Source organism: Girardinichthys multiradiatus, chromosome 21 (genome assembly GCF_021462225.1).
Source record: "Girardinichthys multiradiatus isolate DD_20200921_A chromosome 21, DD_fGirMul_XY1, whole genome shotgun sequence".
Classification (NCBI taxonomy): Eukaryota; Metazoa; Chordata; class Actinopteri; order Cyprinodontiformes; family Goodeidae; genus Girardinichthys; species Girardinichthys multiradiatus.
This window is the reverse complement of record NC_061813.1, coordinates 37,352,270-37,378,455: the sequence shown is the minus strand read 5'-3', so window position 1 is coordinate 37,378,455 and position 26,186 is coordinate 37,352,270. Positions and strand designations below refer to the sequence as shown.

Here is a 26,186-nt window from a genome sequence, read left to right as displayed (position 1 = left end):
ATATTAAACATTTAACATTTTATTTACATGTTTCTGTTTTTGTTTACTCCTCTTTTTTTTTTATCTGGGATGTGTTGGTTTGTGTCTGTCCGCTGAGCTGAGCCGAGTGAGCGAGCGGCAAGCAGCTTAATATATTATTTGATGGATTAGAGCCGGAGCGTTTTTGAATAATTCATTCTGGGTTATTAATGTGACTGTCAGCCGCTGGTGTTTCATACGCTCCTGACTCTGGGTTTTTATTGGTCACAGAAAAGCCCACAGACGTCGTCCCTACATGCAACATCGGTACAGTCTGCAGCCGCCATCCGACTCGGATGACTGACAGATGTGAAGATTCATTAGCGGCTGTTTTTTCTGGTCATTACAGATGCTCTCTGCACAGAACAGGAACACAACTCGTCTTCTGTCTGAGCTGCATCACATTTTCACAGGGAGGTTTTTAGGTTACAGCAGGGGTCCAGTCCTCCACAGCTACTACCCTGTATCCCTTCTCTGACACACCTGAAGCAAATGAACGGCTCGTTAATGACTTGAATGCTGATGAGGGAATTCCATCCATTCAATTCAGGTGTGTTGGAGCAAAGATGCATCTAAAAGTTGCAGGATAGTAGCTCTCGAGGACTGGACTTGGGGCCCCCCTGGGTTACAGGATTTTTGGGACGGTTAGTTAGTAGAGTGCAAGAGTAAGAAAACGGACTGATGAAACAAATCCAGAATGCACAGCGTGATATATTTAACTTTTATCACAAACTTGTACACACCCCTATCAAAATGGCAGATTTGTGTGATGTTAAAAAAGACAATTATGGAAGTTTTCCAAACGTTTCGTACTTCCATTGTGCCACAGTGGAAAAGTTACCCAGATTTATTTGTCCCTGAATAAACTTCCAGACCTCTGAAAGGTCCCCAAATCTCTGTTCCCATTTACCATCCAGCATCCTCTCCTCTGTGACCCCACAGATCTTCTGGTAAATAAACCTTAGCTTGGTTCATTCTGGTGCTTTCTGCACCAATCTGTCCTTTATGGGGGTTTGGACAGAAGAGGCCATGTTAAGCTCTGCACTGGTGGCAACAGACGTCTGTGGGAAACTTCTCACTAGGAGATGATACCGGTGTTGCTGGACCCTCTTGGACATATTGAGGAGTTCGATACAGCAACTGAACCACCTACCTCAGGTTCCTTCTGCTGCAATATTCCTCAGCAACAGCTTCCTGCCTGTGAGGTTGTCTTGAAGCAAAGCTATGAGAGATGCACATCTGTTTGTCTATTATCAGAGGTAATATTTGATGAGATGTGTGCAATAATCTCAGTCACTACAAAAACTGAAGCCGCCATCATCTGTCTCACTCCCAAACCTTTTGGTTTTGACCGTAAATTCACAGCAGGTTTGTCTCGCTGGAGCTCTTGGGTTTTTTGACCGATTTGGCCTAAACTTGATGCTATTGCAGGATGAGCTTTAGAGAGCTCTATAATTGCCATTCAAGTTGCTTCGTGTGTTCTTGTGTATTCAGGGCGTCAGCTGCACCTTCGCAGGCTGATGGGTTGGACTGAGAAGCAGCCCAGATCTCCGTTTAATGATTGCAGCGGGCCGTGCGTTTGATTGGATCGCTTTGGGCTGCACCTTTTGCACAGGCAGCCTTCTTGTCAGGAATTTTCTCGCTGTAGACCTCATCTGGGTTTCTTCATCTGAAGGCCCCTTTGATTGACACCAAAGCTGTTGCTTTTAGATTTTTAACACCTTCTGAAATCTCTGGAGACTCTTAGTTTCTCGTCCTGCTTACCACCACAGTCTGCTTTCAATCAGAAGAAAAAGTTTTTTAAAATCTAATCAGAAAACTTTAAATTTTTTCCAGCTCCATTTTTCCAAATTTGCTTCTTCATCAAAACATGAGTAGAACTTCTGGCCGCACCCATTTCCCTCCAGCTTTAACGCTCACACATGCGTTTTATTTTGAGTGATATTTGAAAGAAACTTCAGTTCTTGGTTGCAGGAGAGAGTGTTTAATCCTCCCACAGCTGCTCTCCAGTGGAAACATCTGCTGAAGTTCACATTATGTTAAAAAACCCACAAATCTCTGAGCTGATAGTTGGTGGAAAACATTCCGGCGACAACCGCTCCAGTCTCCGGAGGCCCTTGTGTTCAGCCTTGGTGAGACGCGTGCCCTCTCACATCATGATTGCTTCTGATACACATCTGCAAGGCATTTAGTGGCTTTCTGTGTTTGTGGACTTACTCAGCGCTAAAGATTTATAGGTATTGATTTACTGGCCTGTTATTTTAGGGCACAAGCATGGCAGGAAATGAGTTTTTTTGGCTAATAGCCACACTCCGTCGTGCATTTTCCAAGCTGCAGGCATTGCGGCCATGGTTAAAAGTACACCCTCGTTTTAATTTTAGTTTTATGTTTAAGATTATCTAAATGATTTGGTCTTTACCAGGTTCAAAAATGATTTCAATTTAACATTAAGAGTACCAAACCAGAAAAAAGCAAGGAAAAGAGAAAATCTCTGTGCGAATGACCTAAGTACACCTCTGCTATTTCCATAGGATTTGAGAAGAAATGTAGCAACCGGGTGAAGCTAATCAAATGCACTTGATTAACTGATTATAATCTGTGCGGGCACCTCAATAAAAGCAGCAGTTTTGCAGCTCTAGAGCATACAGGTGTGCATTAAAACCATGCCAGAGCGGTAAGAAAATTGACATTAGAAAAGCAACTGTTGCTGCCCATAAATATGAAAAGGGGTATAAGGACATTTACTGCTGAGGACATGGATATAATTATGACACATTAGTGTGAACTCATTTATCTAGGATGAAGTCTAAACATTAGAACAAAAAATAATTAGAATAAAAGAAGAAACTGTGAGTGTTTCCAGCTCTGGAGCATACAGGTGTTGGCACAATCCCTAGGAGGCACCAAGACAGCAATGATCTTAGAGAGGTAATTGTTGCTGTTTAACAATCTGGGAAAGGTTATTAGGCCATTTCCAAACTATTTGAAGTCCATCATTATAGAGAAAGATTCACAATCAGAAAATATTTAATATTGCTGCCAGATTATCAGAGGAGTGAACATCTCAGGAAATTCACCCTAACGCCACATTCTGGATTACTCAGAGAAATTGCAAAAACCAAAACCTTGCAGACGCTAAAGGACTGGGTCAGCTTGTGAAATATTTAAATTGATGACCGGATAATTAGGAAAAAAATGTTTTGAATGGTTGAAGGAGAAAGCATCTTCTCTCTAAATAAAATATCGCAGCACCAATCAGTATTGCAAAGTTGCATGTGAATGAACAGGATTTCTACAACAACGTCCTTTGAACAGATGTTTGGTTAAAATGCATAGCACCATGTCAGGAGACGCCTCATACCAACAGACGAGCATGGTGGTGGAGTAGTCATGATGTGGGCTTGTCTCACTTAAGGAATCAAGCAAAGTTTTTTTTATTTTTATTTTATTTTTTAGGAGCTGTGAGGGTCTTTGTGGAGGCGCACATAAATCCCGTTAATCCCTGTGTTCAAACAGTCCACCATAATCTGCTCTATATACAGTTCAGAGTTTAGTTAATGGTTTAGTGGTTAGTGGTACTAAATCTGCATTTAAAACTTGTTGAAATTAGAAAACAGGGTAATGCACAGTATTCTAGAATTGCGCCGCTCAAGGTGGCAGCAGGTTGGAGTAGCTCTGTTACTTTTGATTCTGATTTATTCTTTTTTGGGAACTATTCCTCTTGTGGTGGATACAGTTGATTTTTTTTTTGGATGACTGTCCACTCCAGTGTCAGATGCTGTGCAGCTTGGAGGATTTTTCTTAATACTTTCTATTTTTGGACATTTGTTATGATGCATTGCCATGGCAACGGGGTTGTTTCTTACAACCGGGAGCAGCTGATTAATATCTCAAAAGCTCAAATAATACTTCAGCTACAACCCCAAATCCCTGATGAGTTGAAAAGGAGACGCCGTGGATGCAGAGCAGGAGCTAAGAGAAGAGAAAGAAGGAGGAAGTTCAAACCATCTCTTCCGTCGATTTTGATGGGCAATGTGAGATCGTTGGGAAGCAAGTTGGATGAACTCCAAGCCCTACAAAGGACCCAGCCAGAGTATCGGGAATGTGGTATTATGTGTTTCACTGAGACATGGCTGCAGGATCATATCCCCGACTCCAGCGTCTCTCTGCCGGGCTTTTTAACCATACGAGCAGACAGAGATTTAAAGAGGAGCGGCAAATGTAAAGGAGGTGGACTGGCAGTACTTGTGAACAACAGATGGTGTAATCCAGGACATGTAACTGTGAAGTGTCATCTCTGCAGTCCAGATATTGAACTGTTGGCAGTAAGTTTTCATCCATATTATTTACCCAGAGAGTTCACCAGTGTTATTTTGGTAACAGTTTACGTTCCACCTTCCGCTGTTGCTGACACTGCATGTGATGCCATCAGCTCAGTTGTTGCTAAGCTACAGACACAAAACCCCAATGCTTTTGTGGCAATTTCTGGTGATTTTAACCATGCTTCACTCTCTGCTACACTTACAACATTTCAACAATTTGTCAGCTGCTCTACCAGAGAAAGCAAAACATTAGATTTGTTTTATGCAAATGTCAAGGACTCATTCATCTCTACAGCAAGACCTCCTCTAGGCAAATCAGATCACAATCTTGTTTTTCTCTGCTCGAAATATAAGCCCCTTGTTCAGAGACAACCTGTAATAAAGAGGACTGTGAGAAAATAGTCGCAAGAAGCTGAAGAAGCTCTGCAAGGTTGCTTTGAGGCTACAGACTGGGATGCACTGTGTCAGCCACATGGAGAGGACATCAATGCCATGACTGAGTGTGTAACCGACTATATAAACTTCTGTGTGGATAACATCATCCCCACCAGAACCGTGAGATGCTTCCCCAATAACAAACCTTGGATCACCAGTGACCTGAAGGACCTGCTTAACAAGAAAAAAAGAGCCTTCAGAGAGGGAGACAGAGAATTATTGAGGATTATACAGAAGCAACTTAAAGTCAAGATAAGAGACAGCAAGAAGGTGGAGAGCAAGCTCCAGCAAAACAATATCAGAGACGTGTGGACAGGGATGAAGAAGATCACAGGCTTCAAAGAGAAGGATGATCAGACCGATGGAGGTCTGGACAGAGCCAATGAACTGAACACATTCTTCAATAGGTTCAGTTCAGAAAACAGCTTCGCATCCTCCTCTCCTGCTCACAGCCAAACAGACATTCCATCTTCCTTTGACCCACAGGACCCACAGCTGTCCAGTAACACATCAAATGTTTTATCTTCCACTTCAGCCCTAGACCCTTCTGCTTCTACATATTTGCCTTCAACCATATCAGAAGATGCTGATGCTTCCTTTGCTTCCCCCTTCCACCTGTGTGTCTCAAGAAGTCAGGTGAAGAGACAACTGGAGAGACTGAATAGGAATAAGGCTGCAGGTCCAGATCATGTCAGCCCTAGAGTCCTGAAGGCCTGTGCAGAGCAGCTCTGTGGGATTCTGCAGCACGTCTTCAACCTTAGCCTGGCCCAGAAGAAGGTTCCGGTGTTGTGGAAGACCTCCTGTCTTGTTCCGGTACCAAAGAAAACTCACCCATCAGTCCTCAATGACTATAGACCTGTTGCCCTGACATCTCACATCATGAAGGTCCTAGAGAGACTCCTGTTGGCCCACCTGAGTAAGCAAACGGTAAACCATCAGGATCCTCTTCAGTTTGCTTATCGCTGTAGAGTTGGAGTTGAAGATCCCATCATACACCTGCTTCAACAAACCCACTGTCATCTGGACAAAGCCAGCAGCACTGTGAGAATCAGGTTCTTTCAGGTTCTTTGATTTCTCCAGTGCATTCAATACAATCCAACCTGATTTGCTTTGTCAGAAACTCCAGAAGACTCAGGTGGAAGCCTCAACAATCTCCTGGATCAAAGACTACCTGACAAACAGACCACAGTTTGTGAGACTGAAGGGTTGTGAGTCTAACCAGGTAGTCAGCAGCACAGGAGCACCACAGGGGACTGTACTCTCACCATTCCTTTTCACTCTGTACACCTCAGACTTCCAGTACAAGACAGACTCCTGTCATCTGCAGAAATACTCGGATGATTCTGCAGTCGTGGGGTGGATCAGAGATGGACAAGAAGCTGAGTACAGGAAGGTGGTGGACCGCTTTGTGGCATGGTGTGGAAACAATCATCTCATTTTGAACGTGACTAAAACAAAGCAGATGATTGTAGATTTTAAGAGAAACAGGAATAAGTCAAAAACTATTTCCATCATGGGAGAAGAAGTGGAGGTGGTGGAGGAGTATAAATACCTCGGTGTTCACCTGGACAACAGACTAAAGTGGAGATGCACCTGTGAAGCCATCTACAAGAAGGGACAGAGCAGATTGTACTTCTTGAGGAAGCTTAGGTTCTTTGGTGTTTGCAGCAAGATGCTGCATATCTTCTATAAGTCTGTTGTGGAGAGTCTGATCTCTTCTACCTCATCTGCTGGGGAAGCAGCATCAGAGCCAGGGACTTAAAAAAGCTCAACAAGCTGATAAAGAAGACTGGTTCTGTTCTGGAGACTCCTCTGGAACCTCTGGAGATCATTGTGGAAAGACGGATTCTTCATAAAATGAAGAACATTATGGAGAACCCTGAGCATCCTCTTCATCAGACTGTCCTACAACAACAGAGTGTCTTCAGTCAGAGGCTTCTTCAGATCTGCTGTAAGACGGAGCGCTACAGGAGATCCTTCCTGCCCACAGCCATCAGCATCTACAACGGCTCTTTGAGGAAACCTTCATAATATGAGCTATAACAACATTTAATTTCCCTTTGGGATTAATAAAGTATTTTTGAATTGAATTGAATTGAATTGAATAAAGAGTGTGTAAAAATGTTGAATTTCTGCTTTTATTTTGAAAAGCCCTAGGTGTCTTTGACTGTAGTGCTGCTTGCTTTACAGCGAAGAAATATTGTCTGGGGTAAACCAAGTTTATTTTGTTGTAAAATGTATCTCTGTAATGATCTCTGTATCTTTCAATACAGAGTTCAGTTTGAGAAATACATCTAGTCCCTATTATCATGCCAAAGCTAACATGAACTGATTAAGAATCATTACTAGCAGTAGGGCTGTTTGGCCATAAACAGCCCTAACTAACAGAAGGTTAGTGAAAACCCAACAAAGCATCAGCATTAACAACTCATAACAAATGTCATGCACAGTGGTGGTAGGGTGGTGAACTGGGCTTGTTTTGCAACCATGGTACCCGGGCGCCTTGTAGCCAACCATGAACTCCACATGATACCAAGGAATGCTACAAGGTCTGATGCTGCACAGTCTGTCTGACAGCTGAAGCTTAAACAAGATGATGTCCTCAAACACTACAGCACATTTGGCTGAAAAATAAAAATAATTGAGGTGTTGTTTTGATAGCCTAGTCAAAGCCCAGACCTAAAACTGATTAAAATGCTCTAGTAGGACTTTTAGACCTTTAGCTGTGCAGAAGCAAGTCCCGCAAACCTCCATGAAATGAAGCATCACTGGAAAGCAGAGTGGACAACGATGCGAAAGACTGATATAGTCAGGTAGAAAAGGACTTTAGACTTGATACAGCAAAGCTAGATCTAAACGATGCTGGACCATGTGGTGCACTTACTTTTTAAAACCGTTTTTCTATTTAGGCTTCCTGTTTGTCTAATAGACACTGACAATGAAATATTTTGAGTTTTTGTAGATCAGGGATTTATTTATTCAACCTAAAAAGACCAAATCATTGTTATTGTTTCTCGGTTCATAAAACCCTGGAACAGAACAATGTTTTTATTTGAATAAAAGGCGTTAAAGGTCACCAAACTGGCTCCTGGATGAGATGAAGTTGTCACCCTTTAATGGAATATCACCAACATTCTCGCTGTAGCTGAGAGTGGGAGTATGTTGGGTTTGTCTTTGTTCGAGGTAGTTTGTTTGTGTTTCTTTATGGTCTTGCTGATGCAGGCTGCATCTTCAGCTCTGTGTGTGTGTTGGTAAATGGTCTGTTAGCCATCTGAAAGCAGTTTCCACCCCTCCTCAGATGATGAATCCCTCGTATGTTTTTGATGTCAGCCATGAAGGCAGTTTGTGCGTTTAGGCCCCCGCCACTGCGCCGCGCCCCATTTCCACTCGGCTCATTTATGCTCATAATAAAAACCAGCGCGCGATTGTATACCCAATTTGCCAGGTGGTTATTGCTTTCTAAATTGAATGAGCCGCCCTAAGTGTGATGGTTTAGAAGTTGTGTGCAGCTTTAAGGCACCGTGATGGTTCCACAGATTTCTGCAGAAACACGAGGAGCCAAATAACAAAAAGGCATCAGGATGTGCCAGAGAGGCTGCGTGTTATTCCCATACCGAGAGAAATTTAGAATGTTTTCCTTCATCCTGCTTCTCTTTGTATGCACACTGTGTTCCTTTTCACCTTGCAATTCAAGTTGGATTCAGCGAACATCTGTGCAGATCAGTCATGTCCGAGTGTGTAGGCGCACCACAAAGAGCACATTTGAGCTGCAATCCTCCGTGTGGGCTTGTATGGGTTTTTTTTCCTCCTCATACTGATTTATGCCTGGACATCCAGTGTAGGCCCAGTTTGTACCTCTTAATTCAAGCGTCAGGTTTATTTGACCTTAACCACTTTCATTTCATTGTGGCCATGCAAACCCCTCCTCCTCCTCCTCCTGATAGGAGGGAAATGGATCTGCGCAGGAACCCTGAGGTCATTTCACCGTCAAAAAGCAATAAAATGCACTCCTGCTTTTAATAAAGCAATTATAACTTATTGCCGAGTTCAATTAATTTTTGGCTTTTCATTTCGGAAAGAACTCAGAAATGTTTTACAGCAGAAATGCACCGTGTGGATGCTGTGTTTTCACAGCAGAGGTATTTTATGTGACAGACCAGCACAATGTAGTGCATGAGTGTCAAGTGAAAATTATTTCTTTTTTTACAATTGAAAATCTGAGTAAGGTGGGCATGCACAATTTATACATTCACAGCTCCCTTTACTCTGAAAGCCTCCAGAAAATCCCAAACACATGCCTGTAAAAAGTCACTTTATTAGTAAATAGAGTCCATCTGTGTCTAACGTAACCCCTGTATAGACGCAGGTGTTGGTGGCAGCAACCTGCTCTTGGAATTTCTTTAGAAAAGGATAGGGAAGCTGGTCAGAGTTGATGTGAAGATGGATGGAGCTGAAAATCCAGCACAATCCTAGAAGAAAACCTGTCCGAGGCTGCAGGAGACTTGAGACTGGGTTGGAGGTTTAGCGACCCTGTACATACATCCAGAGATGTTAACAGATGCTTTCCACGCAATTTAAGCAGTTCTACAAAGATTAATGAGGAACACTGTCCATCTACAGATGCCAAAACGCTGGTACATACCTTTAAAATCCTGCAACTGTCAAAGCTGGCTCTGCAAAGTATGACGTGGAGAGGCTAAAAGAAATGCACAGCACACATTTCTGACTGTAATATCATTCTGGCTATTATGACACTGTACATTAAAATGTCTAAACTATGTTGGTGTTGATTTTGATTCTCCTTAGGGGCTGTGTATCTAGAAGGAGGCTTGGAGGAGGCTCGGCAGCTCTTTGGCAGACTGCTGTTCAACACTGAGGTGAGTGAAGAGGGGAAAAAAAGCAGCATTTCGGCTCATTTTTTGGGGCATAAAGATCCAGAAAAACTGACGAATGTAGAAATAAAATCATAAATTCCAATAAAATGAACGGAGGAAACACTTTAATATATATTTTTTAATTTAATGGCAATTTGTCTTGGAGCTTTTTAGTTAGTAATTCACTTTCTGTTTATAGTGCATTACAATATGATCCAGAGGCTCATTATGTCTTAGCCACTCTTTAAGATGGGAAAGACATAAAAACAAGCCATTAAACATCCTCCATCCAATGAAACCTGAAGCTTGGTTACAAAGTAACGTGCTTTAAGCTGAACGTTTAACATTTCCTCTCTTTGACAACCAGAAATAAAAATTCTCTAGAAACCGAGTCTTTCCATAGTGTCAAACTTTTTTGACATCATGGAAAAATCAAAAGAAATCAGCCAAGATATCAGGAAGAGAATCGTGGTAAATCCTTGGGTATAGTCTCCAGATTCCCGAACGTTCCACCATCATCTGTTCATGGAGATGCTGGCTAAGCTGGTGAGAGAGTGTCATTATCCACACTGAAACTGAAAGGACACTCAGAAGAAGAAGTCATTACTCCAAAAGCAGAATAAAAAGCCAGTTAATAATTAAAAGCCGTGTGTTTGGCCGTCGTTACGTGTGGAGGAAGCCTAAAAGCCTGAGAACGCCCTCCGAGCTTTGAAGTACGAGGGTGGCAGCATCATGTTGTGTGGTGGAATAGATAGCATCACGAGGAGACACTATTAAGTGGAAATATTGACACATCTCAAGATGGCAGCCAGGAAGTGAAAGCTTGAACAAAATGGGTCTTTCAAATGGACAATGACCCTAATCATACCACCACAAAGTAGCTTCAGGAATACGGGTTCATGTTTGGAGAGGCCCTCTCATTATTTAGACATTTAGTAAGAAAAAAATATCTAGCTAATCCTAACTGACATACAACAGGAAGAGTCGAGTCTGATTTAAAGGCTTTTGTCTATTTTCATGCAGTGTTTCTGTCATTATCTGGTTTAAACTGTAGCTTGTGATTTAATTTTCAGACCTATAGATCCTGAAAGGTTAGAACATTTCTAACTTTCAGCTCCTAAACCCAAATCTCTCCAGCTGTCACTCTTTGACAGAATAAAGTTTGTTTGGAAAATCTGTGTGAAAACTCAGGGGCACCGATTGATAAACGGAGAGAACAGATTTCTATTGAGCTGCTCTTTATTTTCCAAGCAGCCGTAAATGAAAGCTGCACGCTTATTCCGGCTGGTGAAAGACATTACCTCCTCCTAATAATTGCCCAAACCCTCGCACTGCAGGTTCTGGCAACAAATAAATCACACATCTCCATAAATCTGGCAAACCTGAAAGATCTGGACAGAAGCTGAGCATTGTTTGGGAAAAATCAACAGTTCTGGAACGGCTATAATAGTCTTGAGTTGGACACCTGCTGTTGTTTACATGTGTGTAAAACCAGCACGCATGAATAAGTGATGAAGGAATCGCCATTTACATTTATCTTGGCCAGAAACGTTATGAATCAATTAGAGCGGTGCAGCTCGTCCCGTACGGCATTAACTGGCCGTTCAGGTTTGTGTGCCGCCCACCAACAGAAACTAGCACAACCCAACCAGAACCAGCACAAAAAAAAAAAACAGGTGAATCTGCGAGCAAAACCTTTTTATTCATGTGGTATCAGTGATTCTTATCCCTGTAGTGCGGATTACTTTAATCAGAATTCAGATCAATATCTGGTATTAGGTTTCAGACTGGAGCTGATTTTTCTGTTTTCCCTCAAGTTGTGAACACATTTGGCCTTGTTTGTCTCTTCTGAGTTCTCAGCCAAGCTCTTGCTTCTGTTTTTTACTGTCATCGCACGTCCTTGGGAGTCGGCAAAAAAAACGATGGAGTTGAGTTCTGTTTGTATGAAGAGAGATTTCCTTGAACCTTTATTTCTTTTTCTTTAAGAACCGCAGAAAATATGTGGATGTGGGAGAGGGGGGTAATAGCCCCAACTTTTCTTCTTATTAGAGTAAAAACCCTGAAGAACACAGAGAAACAAACATAAAAATATCTCATGAAAAACTGTATTCATAGAGGACACCTTGTTCATGGTAGGAGGCGTTTGTTTTCATAGCTGAGAGAGGATGCTTCCAGATGGACCAGAAGAACCCACAGAACATCAGAAGGAGTAAGCAGCAAACAGGGAATGGGTATAAATCAGGTTGTACTCAGAATTAATGGAGTTATTCTGTATTTTATCTAAGGTATGAAGATCAAAGTTTTTTGGGTTGATAAAGGTATAGTTCATTAAATCTGAACTATTATAGTTCTATTAAAGGTTTTGAATTTAGCTGTAGTAGAAAACTGTTTGCTTCTTCAATGAGGATAAATCCAGATTAGTTGGTTTAAAGCTAACGGCAAGATGATCATGTTGTGGGTGCTGATGGAGCTACAGCTCCTTGAAAGTTATTCACAAACCCTGAACGTTTTTTACATTTTGTCACGTTAAAACCACAAACTCCTGGTCGTTTCACTGGGATATTATGGGACAGACACATTTAGTTCATCATTGTGAAGTGGAAGGAAAATGATCCTTTGTTTTTAACATTTTTTACAAATTAATCTGAAAAAGGGTGCCGTGCATTTGTATTTAGCTGCCCCGAGTCGATGCCTTGTAGAAACCTTTTTTGTTTCTACCAGCCTGAAATTCTTGCCCATTCCTCACCTCAAGCTGAGTCAGCTGGAAGGAAAGCATCAATGAAAATCAAATTTCAAGTCTCGTCACAGATTCTCTTCCGTGTCTAGGTCTGGACTTTGACGGGGCCATTCTAACACGTGAATATGCTTTAGTTTAAAGCATGTTCCATGGTAGCTTCAGCTGTATGTTTAGGGTGGTTGTCCTGCTGGAAGGAGAACCTCCACCCCAGCCTCAGGTCTTCTACAGATTCCAACAGGTTTTCATCCAGGATTGTCCTGAGTTTAGCTCCATCCATCTTCTCATCAACTCTGACCTGCTTCCCTGTTCCTGCTGAAATAAAGTAACCCCACAGCATGATGCTGCCACCACTATCTTTTGTCATGGGAGCGATGTTTTCCTCCACATGCTGTTTTGCATGTGGGCCAAAAAGGTCTCATGTGATCAGAGATCGTCTTCCACATGTTTGCTGTGTCCTCTGCACAGCTTGTGGCAAACTGCAGATGGGTATTTGTTTGGCTTTATTAACCATGACTTTCTCTTCTTGCCACTTTTTTCTAAAGGCCAGATTTGTGGCCTGCACAACTCATAACTTTCTTGTCGAAAGACTCCTCCACCAACTTCAGATTTTGTCTATTTTCTGTCCAATTCACAGTGCTGCACTTCTGTGTGTTGGTCTATCACAGAAAGTAACAATAAAATACGCTTGCAAAAGGAAGAAAATTAGAAAATTTCAAGGGAGTTTAACTTTTTTTTTCAAATGACTCAAACTTGAACCTTGTATAGCGTTTCCGGAGGTGGCGACCCTTACAGAAGGCACGGTGTCGAATGAGATTGCTATGAAGTAAGTTAACAGCCGAATACCTACCGTGTGGGATGTGACAATTGAAAATTAATAAAAGCGTATTTTTTTCTACTTGTGTAAAACAATTGTTTTGCCCTTCAGGCCTTGAGTAAAGCAATCTCATTCTTTCCTTCCGTCTCTGACTCGTTTTTCCAACCTTGGTTCTGGATGAAACGCTCATTGTTAAGAATGCTGTTATTTCTCACCTAAATCCAAATTCTTTTCATAACGTTCTTTATTTTATTCTGGTAAGGGCTGGTTTTCCACGCGTATACGGATTACTAGAAAAATCCTACAAGCATTTTACAGCAAAAGAGCTCAATTTCTCATTACCGGGGATTCAACGAATGACACACTTGTTTGCGTGCAACAAATTTTAAAGAGAACTTGACTTTTTTCTGTTTTTCCCAACTCTAGTTGGAAATTCTCAGACATTCAGATGGAGGATTGAAATAGTGTGGCTTGTCAGCACCCTGCTGAATCCTCCTGATGGCTGTTCTGCCACACAAAGCTGAGAGGAGGCAGATGGACAAAAGACCAGAAAGCCAAACACCAGCCGTGTGGTGGGGTGTGATGGGTGCGGGGGTGTGCAATTGTTCGGCTGGCCAGAGATGCATGGGCAGAGTTTGAGATCCGCACAAACCACTTGGATCCTGTTGTACTTCCACTTTAACCGGGCAGAATGGGTCTTTACACAGCACATTACTGAAACTAATGAGATGAGGTGCAAAACTGAAGCACTTTACATTTTTCTCTATCAAACCGTGTACATTTTTTGCTGCTCTGGCAACTTTCCTTTCCTCCTTTTTTTTTCCCCCTTCTTCCTCTCCTTTTCATCTTTTACTCTTCTGAAACACTCTATTGTGGCATTACCCGACGAGATGTTTCACACCAGCCTTTATATCAGTTACAGGGTCGCTATACTTTGCCAGCTTTAAGAATCTGTTCTGGTGCAGATGCACATCGTTAACATAAAGAAAACTATAATAAAGCAGAAGGTGAAAATAAGAATGCTTATTTTATACAGGGCTTCTGCACAGTCTGGAAAAAGAAAATAGAGTAAGAAAAATATCAATATTTAATCCCCGTTCTCTATAACATGTGTCCATGGGTCCCTCTACCCTTCCGCCGTCCATGCATCCATCCATCATCCAAGATAAGTATAATGTACTAGATAAGTTTCAACTTGCATGAAAAAAAACTTGGCTCTCATTTGTTGAATGTAAACCGAAAAGATTTTTCCCTGGTTTTTTTTTGTTTATCACTAATACTTTACTGTTTAGCTTATTAGAAGTTTGGCTCCGAATGTAAACCAGCTGGAGACAATAAACTAGATGGAACACGTAAATGCAACAAAACATATGCTGGGCTTTATTGGTTACATGGACAATGTCCTCTTCCTTGGATGCTCTCTGATGTGATACTTGAGATTTAGGAGAATAACACTTACATTAGAAATCTTCCCCCATTTCTTTAACTTTTGTGTTCTTTTGTCAGTTGGTGACTGGACGCTTAAACTCCAGCAAATATTCTTCTGTAAGCATACTTTTTACAAAGCAGCTCATTGTGACAGAAGAGAAAGGGTGTGAGATCACGACCTTGTGGTCCTCCAGGAATGTTTTTTGGGATATATATGGTTTGATTTTTGTTTTGTTTTGGCTCTGAACCCCCTTTGGACCAGTTTACTTTTATAAAATATGGCAGGTTCTCAAATCTGATCAAAACACTGACACCTACTACTGGTAAATATTATTTTTCAGAGAAATATACCCTCATTTTCTCACATTAGATTCAGTAGGTTGCAAACAAAATACTTTAAATTGGCCACTGTAAAAGCCTTTGGGTAAACATACCTATGGCAGCTAGGAATTGATGTGTAGTAGACACAATTGGCCCATGGCACAGTGCTCCATTTTGCACCTGAGAAAGGGGGTGTATGAAATTATCAGAAGTACAAAGATATGAAATTGTGAAAGGCGAAATGACTAACAGCCGTTTGTTGATCAGTTGCTGAGGTAATTCATTCCTTTGACCCAACAGTTTTGGAACTAGGGTTTGTCTAGAACCTTTATGTTCGTGTGCCTCTAAGACGAGGATGAAGAAACACTGGTCTAAATGCAGCATAAAAAGTCAAAATAAATTGTCATCACTCTGCAGGTGAAAACCTATTAGATGACATGATAAAACCAAATGTGAAATTCAACTCTAGCGTCCCCACTTCTTGTTTTTCTGCTTCTCCTAATTGGTACAGCATTCATAGCAGGAGCGAAAACAGTCTATTTTCGACCCCTTGTTTTTCCTCTCAACACATCACCTTTCCCAGGCGCGGGTTCCCAAAACAACAGGGCTTTATTTCGCCTCAGATGGAATCTAGCCTCATTGCACACAGAAGCCTGGAGGAGACAATAGATGCTAATTTGCTAATGACATTACTGTGGAGGTTATTAAAGCATTGACAGAGAGGCAGGAGGCATCATCCTCACGGGGAAGCTTCTCGATTGCTCCCAACCTGGACTCAACAGCAAAATTGCTGCGGAGAGATTGTAATGCCACAGTTTCGTCCTGAGGGAAGTGCCTCTTTTAGGAGCAATCACAATAATGGTCTCTCTGGTCGCCCATGGGCTAATCTGTTGGATTTCATTAATACCGCCACACAGACATGTACACCTCCAAACCCCAAACTCTACAAAGGTTGCTGTGACAACTATGGCGGTCACCATGGTGCTGAGATAATGACGTTTTGGTAATACGGCATTGCGTGGCCTTCTTACCTTTTTCACAGCTTGGCACATTGAACAAAATGGTTTTCGAGTGGCTTTTTTTTTCAAGCAGAAATGCTGTTCATTTGGAGGTTTTCACCCCTTTCTCTGCATTATGGCATTATGAAGACTTTTGTTATTGTTTCTGAAATGCAACAAATGAATCCGCAATATTCTTCATTCTGCCACCTTGAACTGTTTAAGCCCAAGATTCAATCTGGACGTTTCTTCCTGTAATGGTAACAGCCACTATATTCAATATGTTAACAGAAGTGTGTATGCCTTTTCTACCGTGTCCTTGCTTGCTAATGTCTTGTATAAAGAATAAATGCCTTTGCTTGTTCACAAGCCACTTTCCCACTCACATTACTGTTGAGGTTACAAGCATTGTAAAAAGTTGCTGTCTTCACTGTAGTGAAATTTAAAACGCCACCTTGACTGTTGACTGCCAGAAGGCTCTTTGGACTCCTTTTATGTTGGTATTGATCAGCAGTGCCATCTTCTATCGACCTTCCCACCGCAATACCACGTTTGATGGATTGATTGACAGCCTGCAGCAAGAGACCAATTTGTCAGGGAGCAATGGACCTTGTCAGAGAAGAACACCAATATGGGCCAGTGGTAGATGGCCTACAATCCCAGGGGTTGTTCAGTAGAGGGTGTGGAGCACTGTTGACTGTTCAGTTTGCTTGTGAGACCTGGGTTCGTGCAAAAATTTGGTTTAATTCCTGCTTCCCTTGTGTGTTTGGCAGGTTTGATAAAAGCAGCATGAAAACTTGCAGCTGAAATATAAGGTCTGTGTAGAAACCCTGTTAAAATTAAAAATGTCGTGTTCAGACTTTATTCCACCTTTACTGAGAACTAATTCAACAGAAATCTATAAGAGGGATGAATAAAGAAAGCTATAATAATGGTGTTGGAGAGGTGTGCACAGCTTGTAGCTTGGGATGTGGCTGTGATCAGATTTTAACACCAGGGGCCTCATGTACAAAAGAGGCGTAGCTTTCATACTAAAAGTTGGTGGTAGGGAGAAATCTAGAAACTGGCGGTGCACCAAAAATTTGAGATGTATAAATCCATGCGTACACGTAATTGTACCTTACCTTCATACATCCTATTTTGCGAGGAATTGGACTTAGCTGCACATACCGCTTCGACTGCCCGGTTCCTTCTTATATATAATAGTATGTTTTGGTTATACCAAAATTTGGTATATTTTCACCATAATATATACACTGCTCAAAAGAATAAAGGGAACACTTAAACAACACAATATAACTTCAAGTAAATCAAACTTCTGTGAAATCAAACTGTCCACTTAGGAAGCAACACTGATTGACAATCAATTTCACAGCTGTTGTGTAAATGGAAAAGACAACAGGGGGAAACCTTTGGCGATTAGCAAGACACACTCAATGAAGGAGTGGTTCTGCAGGTGGGGACCACAGACCACTTCTCAGTACCTACGCTTTCTGGCTGATGTTTTGGTCACTTTTGAATGTTGGTGGTGCTTTCACACTCGTGGTAGCATGAGACGGACTCTACAACCCACACAAGTGGCTCAGGTAGTGCAGCTCATCCAGGATGGCACATCTATGCGAGCTGTGGCAAAAAGGTTTGCTGTGTCTGTCAGCGTAGTGTCCAGAGCCTGGAGGCGCTACCAGGAGACAGGCCAGTACACCAGGAGACGTGGAGGAGGCTGTAGGAGGGCAACAACCCAGCTGCTGGACCACTACCTCTCCCTTTGTGCAAGGAGAAACAGGAGGAGCACTGCCAGAGCCCTGCAAAATGACCTCCAGCAGACCACAAATGTGCATGTGTCTGCACAAATGGTTAGAAACCGACTCCATGAGGATGGTATGAGGGCCCGATGTCCACAAATGGGGGTTGTGCTCACAGCCCAACACTGTGCATGACGCTTGGCATTTGCCAGAGAACACCAGGATTGGCAAATTTGCCACTGGCGCCCTGTGCTCTTCACAGATGAAAGCAGGTTCACACATTGAAGTTATGGACTGGTCCGTCCGTTCCCCAGACCTGAATCCGATTGAGCACATCTGGGACATCATGTCTCGCTCCATCCACCAACATCACGTTGCACCACAGACTGTCCAGGAGTTGGTGGATGCTTTAGTCCAGGTCTGGGAGGATATCCCTCAGGAGACCATCTGCCATCTCATCAGGAGCATGCCCAGGCGTTGTAGGGAGGTCATACAGACACATGGAGGCCACACACAATACTGAGCCGCATTTTGACTTTTAAGGACATTACATCAAAGTTGGATCAGCATGTACAGGTCCTTCTCAAAATATTAGCATATTGTGATAAAGTTCATTATTTTCCATAATGTCATGATGAAAATTTAACATTCATATATTTTAGATTCATTGCACACTAACTGAAATATTTCAGGTCATGTCTTAATACGGATGATTTTGGCATACAGCTCATGAAAACCCAAAATTCCTATCTCACAAAATTAGCATATCATTAAAAGGGTCTCTAAACGAGCTATGAACCTAATCATCTGAATCAACGAGTTAACTCTAAACACCTGCAAAAGATTCCTGAGGCCTTTAAAACTCCCAGCCTGGTTCATCACTCAAAACCCCAATCATGGGTAAGACTGCCGACCTGACTGCTGTCCAGAAGGCCACTATTGACACCCTCAAGCAAGAGGGTACGACACAGAAAGAAATTTCTGAACGAATAGACTGTTCCCAGAGTGCTGTATCAAGGCACCTCTGTGGGAAGGAAAAAGTGTGGCAGAAAACGCTGCACAACGGGAAGAGGTGACCAGACCCTGAGGAAGATTGTGGAGAAGGGCCGATTCCAGACCTTGGGGGACCTGCGGAAGCAGTGGACTGAGTCGGGAGTAGAAACATCCAGAGCCACCGTGCACAGGCGTGTGCAGGAAATGGGATACAGGTGCCGCATTCCCCAGGTCAAGCCACTTTTGAACCAGAAACAGCGGCAGAAGCGCCTGACCTGGGCTACAGAGAAGCAGCACTGGACTGTTGCTCAGTGGTCCAAAGTACTTTTTTCAGATGAAAGCAAATTCTGCATGTCATTCGGAAATCAAGGTGCCACAGTCTGGAGGAAGACTGGGGAGAAGGAAATGCCAAAATGCCAGAAGTCCAGTGTCAAGTACCCACAGTCAGTGATGGTCTGGGGTGCCGTGTCAGCTGCTGGTGTTGGTCCACTGTGTTTTATCAAGGGCAGGGTCAATGCAGCTAGCTATCAGGAGATTTTGGAGCACTTCATGCTTCCATCTGCTGAAAAGCTTTATGGAGATGAAGATTTCATTTTTCAGCATGACCTGGCACCTGCTCACAGTGCCAAAACCACTGGTAAATGGTTTACTGACCATGGTATCACTGTGCTCAATTGGCCTGCCAACTCTCCTGACCTGAACCCCATAGAGAATCTGTGGGATATTGTGAAGAGAACGTTGAGAGACTCAAGACTCAACACTCTGGATGAGCTAAAGGCCGCTATCGAAGCATCCTGGGCCTCCATAAGACCTCAGCAGTGCCACAGGCTGATTGCCTCCATGCCACGCCGCATTGAAGCAGTCATTTCTGCCAAAGGATTCCCGACCAAGTATTGATTGAGTGCATAACTGTACATGATTATTTGAAGGTTGACGTTTTTTGTATTAAAAACACTTTTCTTTTATTGGTCGGATGAAATATGCTAATTTTGTGAGATAGGAAGTTTGGGCTTTCATGAGCTGTATGCCAAAATCATCCGTATTAAGACAATAAAAGACCTGAAATATTTCACTTAGTGTGCAATGAATCTAAAATATATGAATGTTAAATTTTCATCATGACATTATGGAAAATAATAAACTTTATCACAATATGCTAATATTTTGAGAAGGACCTGTAGTGTGTTTTTCCACTTTAATTTTGTGTGTGACTCCAAATCCAGGCCTCCAATAAATTAGATTTCCATTGATGATTTTTGTGTGATTTTGTCAGCACATTCAACTTTGTACAGAACAAAGTATTCAATGAGAATATTTCATTCATTCAGATCTATGATGTGTTATTTGAGTGTTGAGGGATGTGTAGACTTTTTATATCTGCTGTAGATGATAGGTGATTTCGCTGAACCGTGTTTCTTTTTCCTTTTAATATTCACTTTTATCATAAGCTAGGTAGGCAGTCAAATAAACATGCAGGTTTTTTTTTCTTGCTAGTACTATTTGAGGTAAATCTTCCAAATGGCAGTGATTCAGCTGCAGCAGATGATTTGTGGACCCAGTAATTATACCCTCCTTGTGCTGGGAGAGATGAAAAAACAGAGTAAAAATATTGTTGTTTTAAATCCCCACTCGATCCTGGGTTAATCATCAGCTGCCTTGTCTTTAGAATGGCTGTAATTGAAACATTAGCTGTTCATGTCTATATACGGCATGTGGGCGGCTCGTGGGCGCCATGTGGATTAGTTTTAATCAAAAACCTCAGATCACAAGCCGATTCATCTCGTATCTACTTTACTTCATCTATTTTCTTTTCTCTTTTGGTTTCCTTATGTCTTTTTCAGTTTCTACTTGTGTATGTGCACATGTTTTAGATGGCATTACACTTGTGTATATCTCTGAGAGCCAATATTGTGACTGAAATGAGGCTGTGATAACATGAGATCCATTAGCCGGTGTTATCGATGGTCTCTAAGTGATCTCCACAGCCAGTGAGTTCTGTGTTCACAAGCAACGGCATGTATTCGGCGCCTTCCACCTCCAGTCCCAATCTTGGATACAGGGAATCAAAGGGAAGCATTTACTCAAAAGTATTGACCACCGTCATGAATTTTTCATTGGCTGCTCAAGGCGATGGGCTTGCCAGCTGGGTGTGTTGAGAAAATGAGGCTCCCACTCAATACCAATGACCACACACAACACCCCCACTGCATTTTAAAGGTTTATCTTCTTGAACCTTTTAAACACCTGAGTGATACTGTACTTTAGAGGGCCTGTCCACTTCTCTATACTGCTATGAATCACTCCACATCAGAGCCTAAAGCTGTCTTTTGCTCCTTTCTCCTTGGCAACAGCTTGAGCACTTACTCTCTCCCTTGATGCTATATGCTTTTCCAGCCTTCATCTCTTTTCCATTTAATCTATAAAGTTACCTTAGAACAGGTTTGATAAAACTTGTTGATTTTTGCACACATTTTCCTCCACAGTAAAGGCGGGCAAGATTCACTATTTTATCCCCCGAGAAAATACACCTCCCAGAGCTAAAGAATACCAACCCTCCCATCACTAACATGCTATGTTTTCCACTCAGATACACCTCGCAGCTCCCTGTTAACCAACTTCACAGTGCATTGTCATTTTTGAGAACTGACAGTATCCAAAAACAAGATGAAATCTATAGAACGTTAATAAAGATGTACCAACTGTGAGATGTTTTACTGCACCACTATTTTTCCTAGTTTTTCCCCCTATTACCTTATTTAAACTTACAGCCTTGTCAGTAAAGTATCTATTAAATAATCGATCTAAATCCACCTATCCAAAAATAACACAACCATCCTTCCGAGGTGGGGGGGGCTGGTGCCGGTCTCCAGTTGTCATAGGGCAAGAGGCCAATGACCACCAATCATGCTTCTGGGCTGTGGGGATGAAGCAGGTTTGCACGGAGAGAACCCACAGGCATGGGGACAACATGCAAACAGGACCTTCTTACTTTGAGGCAACATTGCTAACAACTTCCCCACTGTGCAGCCTATTTTATCTAAAAGTAGATTTAGTTAACGTATTAATGGATTTTTGTGGTTTTGTTCAATTGGGCTTGTTGTGAGTCTGCAGTAATTTTCCTACATGCTGTAGGCTACAGTCAAAGTGGTGCTAGTTTTGAGAGTCATAGAATTTCTCATGGAAGTATCAAGCTAATGGTTACTTAAACAACAATTACTCATTTACAAGGTTACTCAGGCTAATGGGTGCTCAGCTAAGACTGTTCAGCCTTGTGGCCAGAATACGTAATAGTTTAAATAACTGTGTGAACAGGTAATTAACGGATAGCTTAAGAAACTGTTAGCATAATTAGTTGTTGATGCAAATAGTTGTTAACCTTATTAGCTTCTAGTTTGAGTGGCTGTTAGCTTGACTAGCGTTTAACATGAATAACTTTTAGCATGAATACTGTAGCTGCTGGCCTGATAAGCTGTTAGCTTAAGTATCTATTAGCTTTAAGCTTTAAGCTTCAATGGATTTTAGCTGGGGATGCTGTTAGCATTAACTACATTGAGCATACTTAGGCCAACAGCTAATATGTTGGTATTAAAAGTTATTAACTTGAGTAGCTTAAATAGTACTCGCACTCGTTGTCTTCCGCTTATCCGGGACCGGGTCGCGGGGGCAGCAGACTCAGCAGATACGCCCAGACGTCCCTCTCTCCAGACACCTCCTCCAGCTCCCCCAGGGGGAGCCCAAGGCATTCCCAGGCCAGCCGAGAGACATAGTCCCTCCAGCATGTCCGGGGCGTCCCCTGGGCCTCCTCCCAGTGGGACGAGCCTGGAACACCTCCCGAGGAAGGCGTCCAGGAGGCATCCGGTATAGATGCCCGAGCCACCTCAACTGGCTCCTCTCGATGTGGAGGAGCAGCGGCTCTACTCCGAGCCCCTCCCGGATGGCCGAGCTCCTCACCCTATCTCTAAGGGAGTGCTCGGCCACCCTACGGAGGAAGCTCATTTCAGCGGCTTGTATCCGGGATCTCGTTCTTTCGGTCATGACCCAAAGTTCATGGCCATATGTGAGGGTAGGAACGTAGACCGACCGGTAAATTGAGAGCTTTGCTTTTCGACTCAGCTCTCTCTTCACCACAATGGACCGGCACAGTGCCCCCATTACTGTGGCAGCCGCACCGATCCGTCTGTCGATCTCCCGCTCCATTCTTCCCTCACTCGTGAACAAGACCCCGAGATACTTAAACTCCTTCACTTGAGGCAGGACCTCCCCTCCAACCTGAAGAGGACAAGCCACCCTTTTCCGGTCGAGTACCATGGCCTCGGACTTGGAGGAGCTGACCTTCATCCCAGCCGCTTCACACTCGGCTGCGAACCGCCACAGTGCATGCTGTAGGTCTTGGCTAGAGGGGGCCAGCAGGACCACGTAATCCGCAAAAAGAAGAGACGAAATCCACTGGTCCCCAAACCAGACCCCCTCTGGCCCTTGGCTGCGCCTAGAAATCCTGTCCATAAAAGTTATGAACAGGACCGGTGACAAAGGGCAGCCCTGCCGGAGTCCAACATGCACCGGGAACAGGTCCGACTTAGTGCCGGCAATGCGGACCAAACTCCTGCTCCGCTCGTACAGGGACCGGATGGCCCCTAATAAAGGGCCCCCGATTCCATACTCCCGGAGCACCCCCCACAGGGCATCACGAGGGACACAGTCGAATGCCTTCTCCAGGTCCACAAAACATATGTGAACCGGTTGGGCAAACTCCCATGAACCCTCGAGCACCCTGTAGAGGGTATAGAGCTGGTCCAGTGTTCCACGGCCGGGACGAAAACCACACTGCTCCTCCTGAAGCCGAGGTTCGACTATCGGTCGGACTCTCCTCTCCAATACCCTGGTGTAGGCCTTACCAGGGAGGCTGAGGAGTGTGATCCCCCTGTAGTTGGAACACACCCTCCGGTCCACCACCCCAGTCTGCCAGTCCAGAGGCACTGTCCCCGACCGCCACGCAATGTTGAAGAGGCGTGTCAACCATGACAGCCCTACAACATCCAGAGACTTGAGGTACTCAGGGCGGATCTCATCCACCCCCGAAGCCTTGCCACCGCGGAGCTTTTTAACCACCTCGGTGACTTCAGCCTGGGTGATGAAAGAGTCCAACCCCGAGTGCCCAGCCTCTGTTTCCACCACGGAATGCGTGATGGCAGGATTGAGGAGATTCTCGAAGTACTCCTTCCACCGCCCGATAATGTCCTCGGTCGAGGTCAGCAGTCTCCCAACCCCACTATAAACAGTGTTGGCGAAGCACTGCTTCCCCCTCCTGAGGCGCCGGACGGTTTGCCAGAATCGCTTCGAGGACAACCGGTAGTCCTTCTCCATGGCCTCACCGAACTCCTCCCAGGCCCGGGTTTTTGCTTCTGCCACAGCCCGAGCCGTAGCACGCTTGGCCTCACGGTACCCGTCAGCCGCCTCAGGAGGCCCACAAGCCAACCACAGCCGATAGGACTCCTTCTTCAGCTTGACAGCATCCCTTACTGCTGGTGTCCACCACCGGGTTCTGGGATTGCCGCCGCGACAGGCACTGCAGACCTTACGGCCGCAGCTACGGGCAGCAGCATCGACAATAGATGCGGAGAACATGGTCCACTCGGACTTTATGTCTCCAACATCCCCCGGGATCTGGTCGAAGCTCTCCCGGAGGTGGGAGTTGAATACATCCCTGGCCGAGGGCTCCGCCAGGCGTTCCCAGCAGACCCTCAATATGCGCTTGGGCCTGCCAAGTCTGTCCGGCTTTCTCCTCCTCCAGCGGATCCAACTCACCACCAGGTGGTGATCAGTGGACAGCTCAGCCCCTCTCTTCACCCGAGTGTCCAAAACATGCGGCCGAAGGTCTGATGATATGACAACAAAGTTGATCATCGACCTCCTGCCTAGAGTGTCCTGGTGCCAAGGGCACTGATGGACCCTTATGTTTGAACATGGTGTTCGTTATGGACAATCCGTGACTAGCACAGAAGTCCAATAACAAAACACCACTCGGATTCAGATCGGGGAGGCCATTCCTCCCGATCACGCCTCTCCAGGTGTCACTGTCGTTCCCAACGTGGGCGTTGAAGTCCCCCAGCAGAATAATGGAGTCCCCGGGAGGGGCACTATCCAGCACTCCCGACAGGGACGCCAAGAAGGCCGGGTCCTCTGCACTACCAATCGGCCCGTAGGCTGAAATGATAGTCAGAGACCTCTCCCCAACCCGAAGGCGCGGGGATACGACCCTCTCATCCACTGGGGTAAACCCCAACACGAGACGGCTGAGCTGGGGGGCAACAAGCAAACCCACACCAGCCCGCCGCCTCTCCCCGTTGGCCACTCCAGAGTAGAAGCGAATCCAACCCCTCTCAAGGAGATGGGTTCCAGAGCCCACGCTGTGCCTGGAGGCGAGCCCGACTATTTCTAGTCGATATCTCTCGACCTCCCGCACAAGCTCAGGCTCCTTCCCCCTCAGCGAGGTGACATTCCAAGTCCCTAGAGCCAGCCTAAGCATCCGGGGATCGGGCCGCCGAGGTCTCCACCTTCGTCCGCCACCCAATCCTCTTTGCTGTTAGCTTCAGTAGCTACCAGGGTAGCTGTTAGCATGATTCAGTCCAAATGCTGTATTAAGATAAGCACCTGTTTGCTCAGAACAACTCCACACAACCAACCTTCAAAGAAATGTCTATCCTTTTCGTACTTTTCACTTTGCACAAAAGATATACTGTTTTGAAAGTTAAACTGAGTGCTTTAAATATTTTCTGAAGAGCAATCAGAGTTTATTTTCTCCTTCCAAATTGTTTATTTTTGTTACTACTGTGTTATTTATCATTTGGAACTTTGAAGACCATTGTGCCATCACTTTCTTCTGCCTGACTCCTCATCTCTTTCTGTCTTCACAGGACCTGCGGGAGGTCTGGCTCCACTACCCACCACACCCCCTGCAGGTTGGTTGAGATGTTTTATTATTGATGTTTATTTTGTCTCGGTTGCCTCTCATTAAAACTCACCTCATCCATTTGGAGACATTTCTCTTCTTGTAATAGAGATAGGCATTTATTGTTTTGCAATGGCTGACTTTTCCACCATCTTTATTGTGCTGCTTTCCAGCTTTGGTCAAGACCTTAATCTGCTTTTTGATTTACTCTTTTTCAGCAACATTTCACTCTTCTCCATCGTCTTTGCTTTTCCTTTTCACTTGCTCCATGTCTTCACTGTCTCTGCTGTGCTTTGAGTTGCATGCTCTGCACAAAAGCACTGAACATGTCAGCAGTGTTTGTTTGAAATTAGAATTTGGAAGACGAGATCAAAGATGCCATAACAGGATTACGATCCCGAATCACATGAGGTCTCCCGGGACCGCCAGGCATCTTTCTCTCTGATGTGTTTGTGGGAGGAAAGTGTTTCTTTCTGTGAGATTTGTGTTTAAGCTGTCTGCAAGTGCATGTGCAAAAGTGTCTTAGCATTTTCATATGTCTGTTTTTACATGTCT

At 43.9% G+C, this 26,186-nt stretch overlaps 1 protein-coding gene across 5 annotated transcripts in view; it reads left to right on the top strand.

Moving 5' to 3' along the window:
* Positions 1-26,186, top strand: part of drosha (drosha ribonuclease III) — a 158,681-nt gene that overhangs the window by 71,376 nt on the left and 61,119 nt on the right. For all 5 annotated transcript variants that reach the window (XM_047349539.1, XM_047349538.1, XM_047349537.1 and 2 more), the window contains 2 exons: positions 9,582-9,652; positions 25,597-25,641. In XM_047349539.1, coding sequence (XP_047205495.1) covers positions 9,582-9,652; positions 25,597-25,641 — 116 coding nt within the window. The remainder of the gene's footprint in view (positions 1-9,581; positions 9,653-25,596; positions 25,642-26,186) is intronic.